The following is a 16380-nucleotide window of genomic DNA, read 5'->3' as shown; positions in this document are numbered from 1 at the left end:
GACAATCAAAAGTAGATGCCATACGTATATAACGAAGTTTTCGAAAGACCCGGCATTATTCGAAAAATTTCGTCACCCTTCTTCGTCAATCAATTGACCTATGACCCGGCGAAACGATAATTTACAAACCCATCGAAAGACTGTAGAAATTTGAAAAATAAAAATTTTTGAAATAAAAAAACCTAAATAATGGTCAAAGCAAAATCTAACGTCGCATTGAAAAACTGAAACTCTGTAGTGACACGTTAAAAAAAAAAAAAACATTTCCTGCCAGGTAGCTCGTTGAATTTTGCTCGATTAAATAAACTGGCTTACTTTTTCTCTTCGATTGAAGAGAGAGAGAAAAGGCAGGAAAAGGAACCGTTTCCGTGCGCTGGAGTTTCTTTGGATTTTACGTATACACCCCCTATACGGATTATTGCTCCTCGTACCACAGGTAGTACACGCGCCCCTTAAATACTTAATTAACCGAGCGCCAACTCACCTCGTGCACGCTTCCGAGCTTTCTCTCTGAAACAGAAGGGAATAATGCGTTAGACGATAACCTTTTTACACCTTATCCCGCCTTTGCTTTTTTTTTAACATACAGAGACACGGTCGTTCGCACGTACGCGTATGGACCAAGTATAAAGACGCTGGTCACGTGGTCTCGGCTATACGTGTAGGCCATAGCCAGGATATATCAACACGATACGTCATGATGGTAAAACAGGAAGGTTTACTGCGATGGTAAATGTATCGCCATTACTTTTGAGGTCCCTCGCGATTCTTGCTTACTCCATTTCGAACGACATATCGCGCCGACCGGAGACATCGTTAACCACCGAACGTTGCCCGCTTAATGGGAAAATCAATATACCGGGTGACGCCGTTACAATTCGGATTTCGTGGAAAGTATATATCGGCAATAAAGTTGGTTCCATCGAGCCAATCGTAAGGTTCTATTAAGTCCTTTAATAACGGTTGGATTTATTTTTTTTATTTTTTTTTTTTTTTTTTTTTTTTTTTTTTTTTTTTTTTTTTTTTTTTTTTTTTTTTTTTTTTTTTTACATGCTATTCGACAATAGCACCTTACGATAGTTTGGGGACTGCGTTGGATCGCTGTATATGGTGATCCGTGATTTGTGGATTTTATTTTCGGAACGTTTTTCCATTTATCGAACTGTCGCACTCTTTCGAGGGACTGTACCTGCCTGGTTATGTATCGTTTCGTTAATTCGATCAAACGTAACGATCGTTGACTCGAATTCAATACGGATCGATTTTATTAATTTTTATTCGTTTAAGGGGTGTTCGTTTCTGTCATTACGTGACGTCGTCGTACCTGTTATGAATTTTGAGTATCGTTTGCGGTTGGGAATTTTGAATTTTTTTTTTTATCGTGAATACGTCTTCTGCTTTTTTGTTTGTGCATTTTCTGCGATTTTTTTTATGGAATCGCGTACTTTGGCCGTCACTTGGGGATGAGCGTTTGGATAGGGTCGATTAGGGATACGTTAAAATGTAGTTGATATCTCAACCCTTGAGCTTTTGAGAAAGTTTGGGGTCGACTTGGGTAATCAAGAGAATTGTTCAAAATCTGAATTGAACGTAGGAAATTGCAGGGATGATAATGAAGAAATTATTAAATAATAGAGTTCGCGTGCATGATGTGAAGATTATATGTAATATGGAAGCTAGTTATAGGTATATACTACACTGTAATAAAGTTTTGATAAAACTTTTTTTTTATTTATATTTACATGCGAGCCTAGATTTCTTGATGCCTTCATCAAGTTACCAACTTGATTAGTTATTTTTTTTTATTAATAGTAGAGAATCGTCAATAAAGTAACTGTGTGATACATGTGTATATACAGTTAGTCGAAAAAAAAAAAAAAACGTACAATCTTGTATATTGAAAAGAAAATGAAATTACGTGTGAAATACTGTCAAATATCGAAATTTCAATATTTTTGGTGTCTGCCATACGCGCCGTGTCAAGCGGCTAAGAATTTTCATTCGAAACACAGCTTAAAGATTTTTCCGAAGGGTCTGAGTATCAGATAAGACTGTACCTCTCACCTGTCGGATTAAAATGAAAAATCCACTTTCCCAAATCATATCCTTATATTTCTTCTCCCCAGTAAAAAAAAGAGTCATCCCTTCATGCTAAATCAAATTTTCGTATTAAATGCAGTTTACTAAAAACACATATTTGAGGATACGTGTAACGACTAAAAAAAATACATATAATAATAAGTATCGACTTTAATTCAAATAGAAATGAATAATGAAATTAATTAATTTTAGCCGATAAATTAATTCGCTCGTTAACGAACGACAATCAATTATCCCGAATCCGCAAGCAATACAATTTTTGAATTATCATAACTTTTGTATGCCTATCCAAAGCAAAACATCAGAGATAAGATAACGATATCGTAGGATTGATTACAAAAGTGAGAAAAAATTGATCGAAACATATGTCGTCTCTTCGATTGAAAATCTTGCATCAGACGACGATGAGGGAAAAACGTCAAATCCACGTAAAACGTCGAGCCAGAAAAGAATTCTGACAATGGCAGTATCTAAAAAAAAAAAAAAAGTATAAAATTTTTTTTTTTCGATTTATCACATATAGAAATTGAGTTTGCCCTTTTTCCTATTCAATGATAAAATGCGTATCGCCCCGGGAACGTATGAGAGAATCGTGTTCGACGGAGTCCAGTGTTGAACGGGAGCTTTGGAGTGAAAGAGGTTGAAACCGGTCGGCCAGCATCATCCCCCCCGGCACAGCCAGCAGCGTTATTGCGGCCATCCGGCAAACGACACTGGTCGAACAACATAAATCTGCGGCCACTTGGAGCATACGTCCGTCGAGGAAGGCGAAAAATATTGGTAATTTCGCAACGATAGAGTGCCGGCGTGATTGCACGGCAAACACAATTGCGCAATTCAGGATTCATCCTTCGACATAGATAATGGGACGTGAGAGAGGTTGCGCGAGGTGATATATCGGGTGGGAATAAGAATTTCATGGTACCTGTGAGTTATGCGTGGAAATAAAAAAATTGTCCCATTATAATATCTGGATATACGACATTGTAACGATAATAGGCGTAAACGACGGAAGCAGCTTTACAAAGGAAACCCAAATCACGTGAACCATTGTTGTCGACGAATATCGAATTTTCAGTAATTAAATTTCGAAAAAATTTTTATCGGACAATTTTTTTCGACTGACCCATTTTTTTTTACATCGAACGTCAGAGTCGATCGGAATCGATGGGTCTGACCCTTTTTCTTTAGTGTCGTATCGGACATAATGATACTGTAACTTGGAGGTTGACACCTGACAGTGGATTTAGTCGATATCATAGGTATGTTTTTATTTGATCATTTCCGAGTTTGTCCACCGTATATAAATATTTAGATGCTGTCAATATTTCAAGAGCGTCTGGGTTTCCTGTTTGGAGCCGAAGTGACCGAAGCCAGACATTACACTGTACACACGGGCGTGTCCGTGAATGATCGATTAACTTCAATCGAATGAGATCCAATATAATTTTGCCTAATCGGGTAAAGCGTAGGACCAAGCTCTACGCGTATCAATTGTAGACGAGTTGACCGTGCGGAATTATTTCCTGTGGACTTGGCCAGTCTAAAGTTAACCCGCGCGGAGTCGGAGTCCCAGTAAATGCGACGAATCGATTCTGAGAGTTTGCAGAATCAAAGCACGTTTTAAGCACGGGACTCTGACGCGATTCGAAATAGTAAGTAATTAAAATTGATGTCGACTCGGATGCTGCGAAGCGATGCAACTTACAGAACTCTCGTCAGTCGATAAAAACAATATTGATAGCGCTGGAAAATGGCATTGGAATGAAGCATAATGAGAAAAAAAAAATTTATCCGACGTTCATTGACAAAAAAGAAAATTGTGAAGCCGGTATGCTCGATATGACGTAACAAGTAGGAAATTACGGGGAAAGTCTCGTAGACCGGGGAAAAAAAAAAAAGTTTAAAAGTAAACGATAACTTGCTCAGGAGTTACACTTGGGTGGATCTAGGGTGTGGATAAAGGGCTCATGCTTAGAAACTAAAAGCACTCGGAGCTACCCTTTGCCTTCACGCAGGATTTCGTTGGTTTAATTATGGACACTGGGTATATGTTCAAAGTAAATGAAGTAACGCACCAAATCCATGTTTAATAATGAATTCCAAAGCGTGGACGGTCGATTGAAGAGCGGGCTTTTCAAAATTTATTATTTGGATTTGATTTTCAATGCGGTCGGTTAGGCATCATATGGCTGTTTTTGCGTTGGTTTGATTTTTCGAAAAATAATGAAATTATCAAAAATTTCGAACATTGACTCGTAAAGGGTGTACTTTGTCAGTAATTGGCTCAGGGAATTTCCGTGCTCTTGGTGCAAGGCATCGATTTGGATCTGAATTAATTTTTTCCAAAAATTGTCACGCGAGATTGAAGTTCATTTGGGATTATCAAAATGAATGAGGGACATCAACCCCGTCCTGCCTAAACAAAGGGCCTCCTTTAAGTGCACTGTAACCGCCAAGGAGAAAGGAAAAATGACTGTCCAAAGAACAAACACTCCTGATAAGCAGATACTTGGAAGCTGGAGCCTTTGTCCGACAGCGTAACATCCGTCGGGATCCGGAACATCCTTTTGTGCAAGTCGGCTCAATGGGAGCGTGCCAAACATTATTTCCTGGAGAGTCCCATGACCGAAATAAATTTGCAAAAAAAAAGGGGGGGGGCGACCTTTCGCAGAAATGTATTACGTGCAAGTAGATTTTTTTTTTTTTCATTTTGACTTTCACACTGACAGTTGACCTACGTCACACTGCGACACGAGCTTTCTTGCAAGATAATGAAAATGATATACAAAGAAATATTTGTATAAGATATATTTTGAAAAAAAATGTTATTTAGCACCTTATCGAAAATTTCGAAATTTAAGGCACGACTCGATGAAGGGATGATGAATTTCGAAAATTTCTATCCAGAGAGTTTTAATCAAAATTTACGTAAAGCGAAATTGAATTTGAAAATTGTTAGGTCACACGATATTTTTATAAATATATTATTTTTGATCCGACTATTTTTTTTTTCTCAATCGCCGAGAGTCCGCGTCGTTCTTTTCTGGTTGAGGGTAATAAGAACAAGAAGGATGGCAGCGAGACGTCTGGAATCGGAAGAAGAGGCCAAATTGATCGTTCGAATTCTCTGTCTATCGTAATAGTGGATGAGAGGATTCGTGACAAATTGGCCCTTAACTCGGCTTGTTCGTTTGGAAAGAATCTGTTTTTTACAATATAATTTTCCATAATACACGAGAGCGCTGCTATAACCCCAGTCGCATGCTCCTCGGGGTGTGTACTTCTATACCGCGACTGATGATGCATTTTGTCCGATAACGACGTTACGGGTTCTCAACTTGCTCGGCAGCTCTCGGTGTTTGAAACTTTGTTCAAACACACTGGCGGGCCCCTTTTACCTCGACTGTATATAGAACATGGTTTAAAGAGCACTCTAGTAAAAACAAACGACAAATATACATACACTTTGACTTTCTAGCATAAAGTACAACGAGTAAGAGTTTAAGATGATATTTTGAAAAAAAAAAAAAATTATGTCCCAAGTCAAAATAATCGTCTTAAAAATTTATTTCAAGCATTATTCCGCACGAATGTACAATCGCCGTCTTATCGTCGAAATGACGTCGGTCCATTTGGTAAAATTGAAAAATTCACGAAATTTCATTCCTCCGCCGACCTCTCTCACGGTATCCCGGCAATTTTCCCTGTTTACGTAATTTACGTAATAGAAGAAGGACGCTACCGATCCAACGCCGAAGACATAGAATTTTAAGTGGAATCGTGACGTGTGTAGAAATAATGAAACCAGCAGCGATGTAACGTTCTTCCCCTACGGGATAGATATCGGACGTTATCGACCCTTCGATTTTGTACGATTCGAGGTTGGAAACTGATTAGGGAGGAAAGTGGCTGAATAAAATTGATGGGTACGAACTTTTTTCCCAAAAAGATTACGAAATCTCGGGAGGTCCGAATATTTTTTTCGTCTTTGGGTGAACAAATTTCAGATACGTAACCTTGTCCATGAGGTTAGGTTATCATGAACGATCAGACATACGGGGACTATTTCGATAAACCCAATGTGTTGGAGTCGCTTATCAATCCAATGGATTTGATCGTACGAGACTGTTTTTCAAGTATTTGTACCGATGACGTAGAAACGTGAAATGTGCGATACGGTAAAAATTTTTTTTGGAATTTCCACAGGATTTCCGAAAATTTTTCCAAACGAAGTTTCTACGGTAGCGAGTAACGACGTGGAATCTGGATGTAATGGATTTTTTAAATTAATTTTATAACGTATTTGAAATTTGTGTATTAGATATTTTTATGGACCTCTATGGGGACTGAATGAGGATGTAATTGTGAAATGAAAATTTTTTTTAAGTTTAATATTTTTTCAAAAATTTTATCGCGATTTCAAATTTGACTCACGAAAAAGAAATGGATTCGAGCTGTACCCGTGCGAACGTTACTATATACGTATATGTTTGATTGAAATTTTGGAAAATTGTCCAACTTCCTCGAAAATACTCGGGTTCGTCGCAATGAAAAATCCATCAGTCCTGCCACCACACTAAATATGATTTCTCGTGAAAATCCCAGTCGTTTTCCAGGTCCGGAAGTAATTTAGCACGAGTTGCGAAATGGTTCGTTATCGATCGACTGAAGGAAGTTATTGAAATCCTATTTTGCGGCAATTTCTCAGTCGGTACTGAAATCTGGATAATATATTTATTAGCACCGCGTCTCATCGTGTCAGAAGGATTTGATGCAAATAATGTCGCATCGGGTGTTGCATAACTTGAAAAAAAGTTTTGCAAAATATATATATTTATAACTACGATTATTGATAACCGTAAATTTTTGTCTGAGTGTAAACAACGGGGGAATTAAAAAATTTGAAATTCTTTTTCGGCAATTTGTAATCAATTATAACTCTCTATTCTAAGTAGCATTGCTAAATTTTCAATTTATTCCAATCTCGCCCCAAACACATACGGCAGTTTTCAAAATTGGGTAGTGAAGCGCGTTTAAAGGGATTTTATTTTTAAATTGGATGACAATTGATTTTCCAAAAAAAAGCTCCAAAATTGGATCGCTTCAGTTGCGCGAACACTTTCTATTTCAGTATTCGAAAATTTACCCGACACTAAGAATTCTTACTTTAAATATTATTAATTATTCCTTGGCCTAGAAAAAAAATTAATACGAAGGCTATACTGAAAAATGAATTGGACGAATTCTGAATAAGCTCCCGTTTGCAGATTTAAGCTAGCTCAAAAAATGACGAATTGGCGAATTTTGAAAATATCCTGTATCTCCGTTACAAACGAAATGAAAAGTGGTATAAACGGGGTACAATCGAATCGCGTTTTGAAAATAAAAATATTTTTAAGTCGGGTGCCAGGTTCCCATAGGTAATTGCAACAGCAGCTTGAACCGACACCGTAACACGTGCATGTAATGCGAAGAAAGGGTCGAAATAAAAATCTCAAAATCTCAAAATAGTTCTATACGTCAAATAACATTCAGCTAGAATCATGATATATATATATATATATATATATATATATATATATATAGTTAATTAAAAAAAAGTAATACTGATTAGATTGATAATAAAATAAATACGAAAAATATATTGAAATTATGTTACGACTTTATAACCGAATTCTTGAAAACCATAAATTTTCGAGCATGTTTCTTATGCAAATTCTTAAAACTAATCTACGAGCATTTATCATTGTCGACCTTTAATCTTCGAAAGCGAATAAAATAATTTCAATATAAAAAAAGATATTGTTGTAAAAGTACCTTGGGAACTCAATGGAGCCGGATCTACGAAGCTCTTGGAAGCAGCCAGAAAGAGGCTAATGGCCGCCACAGTTGCAATTCCGCCCGAACGCATCCTGCCGTAGATCGATCCGACCAAGAATTGTCCCTTCTACTGAAAAGATAGAAAGAAGACAATTGCAATACACCATTGACAAACGTTGATCTTCAATGGGGACACGTAATGCCCTTTAATGCCAGTCATTCCGTATTATACGACAGTACGTAAGTGTTGTGCTTGAAACCAATAAAGATTTAAATGTCTCCTATGCTTTTCCGTGAACTGCCGAAACGTCACTGGAACGACAAGTATTATTTATTTTAGAATGAAAAATTTTGCCAAAAAATCTATTATAAACGAAAAATGGACAAAATACATTTATCACTTTATTATTAATTCAAACTTGTGGCCCATTCAATAAAATCCACTAATATCGTCCGTATTCAATAATACGTCCGATAGTAAAAATTCTCAAAATCGACGCGGTTAAAATTGAGGTTATGGATCGTTGAAATTTATGTTGAAAATTTCCGTTTCCATGAAACGACTGCTTGAGACCTTAGTATCCCAGTAAAGTATTTGGCTATCGGATGAGAAATCCACTTTCTCGAAGAAAGTAACGAGGGATTACATTGCTGCAGAGGATTCGGATGTCGGACGGGAGTGCAGCGTAGCCACTAAAGTCACGAGAGCAAAAGGAAGCCGATAATCATCTCTTTCCCCAGTGACTCGGCGTGCCAGTAACCGTATACCAGGTACAAACAATTAGTCTGCCCGGAATAAAATTGAGGTGACTCTTTAGTGGGTAAACCCACAGAAAGATGACCCCTCGTACATTTTACTCGGTGACTATGAATAATAATTTCCTTCAATCGCGTATTCCAGCCAGTCGAAGATTTTCATGAATTCGCGTGATTTGAATTAATTTCAAAAATCGATCTCCAGCATCGAAAATCCATTAGGAGCCTCGTAGTCGCGTTACCGAAGGATTATTTAATCGATCGAAAACCAATTTCGGCTTTCAATTCTTTTCTTTTTCAATGCTCTCTCTTATAACTGATTTTACCCGTGGCGCTGCGGAAGACCGATAGAAATTCCCAGGGTCGGATCGGTCCGTGCAAATTGTTCGCGAGACCCGAGTTATTTCGGTACCCTGAGAGGGGGTTGAATTTATCGCACACCACACTCGATGACCACGACAAGCACATCCTCCTCGAGGAAGATCCCGGTCGACGTGTATATAGCTCTACGCCATTATAAAGTTCAAGTGGTAAGCTCGGTCCGTTATTCGTGCTGCGAATTACGACGGGACGTACGTTGCTCGTAGATTGATTTTGAGACTTGAGAAAATGACGCAATGGCAAGTACCAGCTTAAAAAAAAAAATTGCCAAACTGTGATGACAATAATAAAATATTTTTATACTGGGCGTCGATTCACAAATCCAGTCCAATTGCACAGTAAAGAGCTTGGAGCAAAGATGCGCTGTCCCTTAAATACGAGTTACGGGATTGCGCGTTCGCAAAGTCATCGAGAAAAGACTGGATATCAGATTGACTGAAACATAAAATCATTCGAAGCATTCGAAGAATGTGTATTATGTGAAAAATATATTTTGAGGGTCGAAGAGAGTTCTGGAGACGATATGACGATATATTTGCTCAGGATATATTTAAATGAAACATTGATTTCGCTGTTTCATTGTAATTGTAATGATTATCAAGGGGTATTGTAATTATAGAAATATCAAGGTGTATTATTCACAGGGTGTTGAAAAAATTGAAAATATTTTTATGCAAGGACCATGACGTGAATTCATTATTCGAATAAATAGTAAACGGTAATACAGACCCGGTGTGTTTAATCGCACTTCTTGACAATGGATTATCGATCGGAGAATAATTATTCGTCGATCGCGGTTGAAGCAAATATGCTTTGCCTAGAAAGAAAAACCTTAAAACGATTACGGCACAGCTAAGAAGGCACTTCTTACCTACGGGGTACCCGGTACGCACGGAAGAGCTCAGAGTCTACCGATAGCAGTATTGAAACGTATCGATAACCAATAAATTGTCTTACGTAATCGAATCGAAGAACGAGATAAAAGGGTCGAGGTATATAAAAAATTTGATAAATAAATCTCGCAAAGATATTTACACGTTGCGATCGAAAAGTCTAATATTTAATCCACCGCGTGTAATTCGACCTGTAGATCTGCCTATACCCACAGTGGGATACCTACTTTATCGACCTCGATGTAATTGCCACAGCCCAAAGGATTTATAGAGGCGCCATTGAGATTTACAATTCCCAAATACAGTATCTCCCTATATTCATTCACGCGCGAGGGAACATCTCGCCGAAGACAGATATAGAGTCTTATAATTTTTTTTTCAGCGCTTTGAATCGTCCACTGATTTTTCTAAAGAGCCATAAATTCAATCCAAGAATTAACGAGTCGTGCGCGAGTTCAAAATAGGAAAATAATTTTTCATTTTCATCTCGAGAACCGTACAATGAATTTATATTATTAAAATTTTACTAAGCTCCAAATCAGCCTGTCGTCTCTGACCCATGACCCCGGGTTATCTTGAAAATTTTTCTAGAGATCGAACCGCCCCGTACCAGGCACCGGGTCCTACTCAAAGTCAAAGGACCGTATCTCATCCCTGGATTCTTTAATATCCTTAGTGAAATTTTCAAAAAAAAAAATCCTTCGACTCCCTCAGAAATTCCTTGGTGTTTCTCCGTAGAATCCTAAAAAATGTTCAGCCCTCGTACACGAAGCAGACAGGCGGATCGGTTAAATAGGCTTAACGCTAAAATTATCAAAAATTTTTTTAAAAATATTTTTGGTTTTAAAAGGTCCAAATGACCCGTCGATGGTAGGTTTAGTGTTAAAGACTTTTGAACGCAGCAGCGTTCGCCCTGATACGCGTAGGAATAACTTGAGGGTCTTCAAAGCTCATTTCCGAATCAAGCCGCAAGCACGATACGAAAAAGCTTCGGATACCTGCGACGCATGCGTCGCTTGAAAATTTTGATTAACCAGTGTAAATAATCAAAACGTAAATTACGTTAGCGTAGACCGTCACGGTGCTGCCACGTGGGTAGTTCAGTCCCAAAATAATTATCCTTAGGCGAAATTGGAAACGCGTGGAAGTAATCTGGTTTCGCTGATGTTTCGGGCCGTGTCGGATTATTTTTTTGAAAATCCAAAAAAATAATGCAGCGATAGGTAATATATTTTTTTTTCTTCTTCTACCCTCATCGATCCCCGTAATTCGAGTATCGTTCGAACGGTATCGTGATTACCGGATAACAGTACGATAAAATGTAAATTAACATTAGCCCAATTACACTTGACAATGTGCAATTAATTTGACAGATGCAGAAACAACTTTATACACTTCCCTGTATCCTCGTGTTATTAAATTCCTGAGGAATCCAGATTCCAATTCTCCTTCTTAATCGGACCGGCAGGATCTTTCGCGGGGTTGGGAAAATTTACATTTTACCTCACGGTCTATCGGTGCCTCGAATCTCAGATTTACTCGGCCTCGCCTGGTTAAGCGTGTAGAACTTTGCTCCCTCGACTATAATTACCGGCGCCCAGGTTAATCTTCGAGTAACTCCGCAAGCACTGCGATTGCCACGTTCATGAAACAGGCTTCGTATCTTCGAGGCTCCTGCGTGTCCTTGTCCTACCGAATTGCGTAATTTCGGGGGGGGATAAGAAAAATTTCAGGGAATCCGTTTTATAACGGAGATGAATGACGTCATTGATGCTGGGTAAAAATTTTTTCGGAATTTATCGTTCCTCATTACCCTCTCTCTCTCTCTCTGATTTACTCTTTTTCTTATTTACTTTCAGATCGCGTATTTAACTTTCGTTGAAAACTGTCTAAAGCCTGTTTTACACGATCCGAAATTGGAACCAATGTCGTATTGATTTCGATTTGATATTGGATAGAAATTTTGTTCCCGCTTTATAAGGGCCATGGCATCTCTTATTGTAGACAGCTCTAAGATTATCAATTGTTATCCGAGTCAAAATATACAGACTATACATATATATATATATATATATATCATGTCTAGATAAAAATATGAAAAAAATTAATTTTGCGTATGGATCAAGTTCGTGGGAATGTAGCATAATGAAAATCCTACTTAACGGACTCATCGGGGATTTTAATTATTTTTTTCCAAAAAAAAAAAAAAAAAAAAATCGAAATCAATAAATACCTAGGTCGTATATATTTCGTTCGTGAGTATCCCAGTAAACGAAATTGATGTGACGTTTTTCCAATCGGTCGACTGTCCATTCGACACTTGGTTTCTTTTGAGATATAAAGACTTCGATATCCGAAAAATTATATCTCAAAATGTGATTTCCTCATTTTGACGATAAATCTGGTTTTACAAAACTCATACGAATTTTCGATCCGACAGAGGGCGACCTCGTTGTCGCTTTTGGAACTAGAAGTATTTGTCAAAAATAAAAAACCAATAGGCGCCAGAGTGCTGTCAAATATATTTGTCTGAATAGAATTTCGAGCAACAATTTGCCACATAAAAAAATTTGGTCCGTTAGCGCAAAATCTGTCCATTAAAATCGGGCTTAAAATCGAATTCGAAAAGCTCGATTTTCTACGTTACTTATGTTACCTTTTTTTCTCCACGTGCGATTCGCTCTTTGTCAGGATGATTTATTTTTTCAGACCTCTAAGAAATTTTATTTTTTTTTACAATCGACAATTAAACACCCAGTTGCAATATACTTTGCGCGAAACTCTACCGCCTCACTTGATACTTCAACAGACTTTTCATTTTGAGCTATTAAATGCGCAATAGTCTCCTTCCTTCTGTACGACGTTCAAAACGCTCTAGTAAAGCATATAAAGTGCTTGAAATTACGACTGAGGTTTTACGTGCCACGTTGTTCTTACGTGTCTATTGGATCCGAATCGTAAAATATTTAATTTCGCTCATTAGACATGAGACTCTTACTAAGTTTAATACCAACTTCTATTATATCTGTATATACCTATATATATATATATATATATAATCTCGAATATATATATATATATATATACAAAGAAATTGTTAATTTTTAAATGAAATTAGGAAATTAAAAAAAAATATATTTTCAAGTCATAAAATAATAAATCAGATATTCTTGCACGGTGCTAAAAACACGGTATACATATATGTATATGTGAAAATATAATTTTGAAGGTACCAATGAGACATGAACTCAGGACGCTAAACTTTAGCACGTGTTACCGTAATAACCCGAAGTTGTAGGAGTCTGTGTTCCACGAAGAACAGCGATAAAGCTGATATGGTGATGGTATTGCGCAATGCACCGGGCCGCATACCGCAGATGCATGCGTATACGTTCCGAGTAAAGGCGCTACGTAGGTACTACGTATTACGTAGCAGCTGCAAAGGACATTACTTGAAATATATCATTCCCACTCGCAATGCAACAAAGGACGCACGAACGGGCGTCTTTATAATCCAATTTGAATAACTATACCGAAAAGACAATGGAGATGCGAATTTCCAGTGGCATTCTTGAAAATTAATCGATAATCGAGCAGCCATTTACGGTCTGGGCTAATGGCATTCCGAATAGAGGAAGCAATACGACGTAAATCCTATAGTCTCGTTACGTCACCTGCTTCAAGTTCCTCCTGTAATCTACAGTCGCGGCTTGTAATGCGTTTAACCGTGACGTAGGTGAATTTAACGCTGTTTCTCTTATGCATTTGAATTTTCTTTTTTCACGGCCAATTTCGGCCAGCCCGTTTTTCGTAAATTGTATTTCGTAAAAATATCTCGTAGCTGCTTGAACGTGAATTAATTCTCAATGCACGTAACTATGATAGCGGAAACACACAGATAAATGAATTTCCACGTCGGTCCGTCGGATTACCGTCTGTTTCGTAATTAACCAAACCGTCTCGATTTTCAGTAGCGAACCCGAGGAGTAAATAGATTCTCGAATTACCGTGGGTTGCATGCGAGGAAATTCCCGCAGCCCGAGTATCAGCTAAATGACGTACGTAATTACCTGTCGAACCAGCACTATCTGGATGGTGATATACACGGTCAATATATCCGCGTGTGTGCATATAAACTTGTCAAAGGGCAGTTATGAGGACGTACGGGATTCCACGTGCAAAAGAAGTAAACCGTGAGACACGTGGCATTGGTGTTCTGAGCTGATCTGACATAAGGATAACCTAGAGTGACATTTTTTTTTTTTTTGAAAATTCGGTGTGAGTGCAGCTTTATGGTCTTTAGGGTATACGTTACGTAGATGTCATAGGGCTTGACAAACACCGAGTGTCCTCGTAACTGCCGATACTCAAGAGAGTCCTGAGGACTGTCCTTAAAAAATATATGTATACGATGAATGTAAACTGTATTTTGGAAATTCGAATATTGTATCTAGTACACACTGGTACTTTGATCCTTGATGCTTGGAAATATGGAACACGTGAAATTTGTCTATTAGCAGGGATTCCGAGAGCTAATGACTTTTCGCTGTGAAGATCCTTCGAACGAGACGCTTTGTACGTCCTTCGTGGTTCCATAAGCACGTGCGTCGTGTCTGGCAGTGAATTTACTTGTGAATCATAAACCTTGACGAAAGTCAATTACACGTTAAACGCGCCGGCATTCAACATTTGTCGCCGGCTTAATGATTCGGCCTAACCTCAAATCTGTTATCGCGTTTAACTGGAAATCTAAGTGAGTTTTGACTGCAAAGCTCATTTCTCTCTATTATATGTTTGTGTTGGACTGTACAAGGACACGCGACGACTGCGTTACGTGAATCCATTGAATCGTCATACAAGTTTCAAATTCAGAAAGTCACGTCTAAATTTTCATAAAGAAAAAATAAGAAAGAAAGGTAAATGATTAAAGTTTGAAAAAAAGGTTTTCTATTTACCTTAACAAAATATTTTTCCATAGTCGCGAATTTTCGTTTCTCGATATTCAACAGATTCAAGTGCGACAGGGATTGAATGAAATTCGAAGAGGATCGATGCTCCCGCAAGGGTAAGAAACTTGTGCCATCGGATTATTCTTCTTCCGAAGAGTAAAAGGTTCTTCGGCAAAGGAGCTGTAAAGTGTAGAAGATGGCTATGGAGATACAGCGACGGTAAATTTCATCCTTACGGGTCGGACTCCTCTACAGACACGTATGTTCGTTCTCTGTCAAATACACTTACGCCTTCTACGCGTCCCAAGGCAGAAAACTCGATCAATAATCAACTACGCTTTGGCATGATGTTCTATCGTGTACAGCATTCAGCGCATCTATTGATAAGACATCAGACAGTTCTAGTTCTACGTTCAATTGAATTGACTAGCGCCAGCCAAAAATGAAGAGTTGGATGGTTAGAATTTTTTTAAGTTTCTTTTAACAAATTAAAATATTTTTTTACGACTTACTTTAAGTCGAATGATCAATCAATAAAATTGCAGTGTCTAAGAACCGCGTTAAACTTTATAAAAATTGTCTCTTGGTCATGACGGTGATTTGGAGTTACTTTTGTATTTTCTAAAGCCAAGCTTGTTCGCGAGCCTCTGAGAGAATTTTTACGTGTCGTTTACTTACTCGAGGAGGGTCCGTAAAAATGCTTAAGCCTGTAATCGAAGTCTGTCATCGGGATTCCTTGTCGATATCCCGTGTCCGGAAATAACTGAAATCGTGGATTCCGATCGTTCATGACCTGCTGACTACCTATTGCCAAGATTCGAATTGACTCCTGAACCTTTGAAATTCGAGGTAACGATCACTCGCGTGTAAACTGGCAATACTTTTGTATGACATTTCAGAGTTTCTTGCACTAGAAATATGAGTCGTCGACGCCAGCGCCAACCATCCTATTCAGTCACTCTGTGTAACAAAGAATGCCATTGGACCGCAGCCGAGTCAATACGGTAGTCAAAAGACGGCATACAGAGCGTTTGAAAAATTGAATTTGTCTCATTGAAAATAAATGCAGTCGATACCCTTGGATGTTTATAAGTAGTAAAGAACTGTACAATTTATTGTTTTACTTCAAGTTTATTATAACAACTACAATTTACATGTACTATGACGATTTCTCAGTCACCGGCTTTCGGCCACGAACCACACGGATAATTGATGTCGACGGAACGTTACATGCGCCACTACAGTAATACCACGGCAATTCTATGCACTACGTGCTGTCATTTGAAACGGCATTCAGTAACCCAGCAGGAAACCCACGTTATTCCAACAGTCGACAATTCAAACAGCTGATTTCTCAAAGCTTTACAAATGACAGTAAGTTCTGTGAATGAGGTATGCTTTTTTTGTGTAATATATAAAAAAGAGTTTTCAGTGTCTGTATTTTTGTTCATGTAACGATGCTCGCGTACCTTGACCTA

The 16380-nt window shown here is 38.1% G+C and overlaps 1 protein-coding gene across 6 annotated transcripts in view; it reads right to left on the bottom strand.

Annotated features, from left to right (window-relative positions):
• LOC107271631 overlaps positions 1-16380 on the bottom strand; it is a 31704-nt gene that overhangs the window by 13901 nt on the left and 1423 nt on the right. For 3 of the 6 annotated variants that reach the window (XM_025088844.1, XM_015747844.2, XM_015747842.2), the window contains 2 exons: positions 7921-8053; positions 485-510 (listed from right to left, as the gene is read on the bottom strand). In XM_025088844.1, the coding sequence (XP_024944612.1) occupies positions 485-510; positions 7921-8014 (120 nt within the window). In that variant the 5' untranslated portion in view covers positions 8015-8053. Of the gene's footprint in view, positions 1-484; positions 511-7920; positions 8054-15580; positions 15713-16380 lie in introns of those variants that run through there. The other 3 variants (XM_015747846.2, XM_015747843.2, XM_015747845.2) reach the window with 2 other exon arrangements.

Source organism: Cephus cinctus, unplaced genomic scaffold (genome assembly GCF_000341935.2).
Source record: "Cephus cinctus unplaced genomic scaffold, Ccin1 Ccin1_scaffold1004, whole genome shotgun sequence".
Taxonomy (NCBI): domain Eukaryota; kingdom Metazoa; phylum Arthropoda; class Insecta; order Hymenoptera; family Cephidae; genus Cephus; species Cephus cinctus.
Note: the sequence above shows the minus strand (reverse complement) of the source record. Positions and strands in the feature narration are given on the sequence as shown.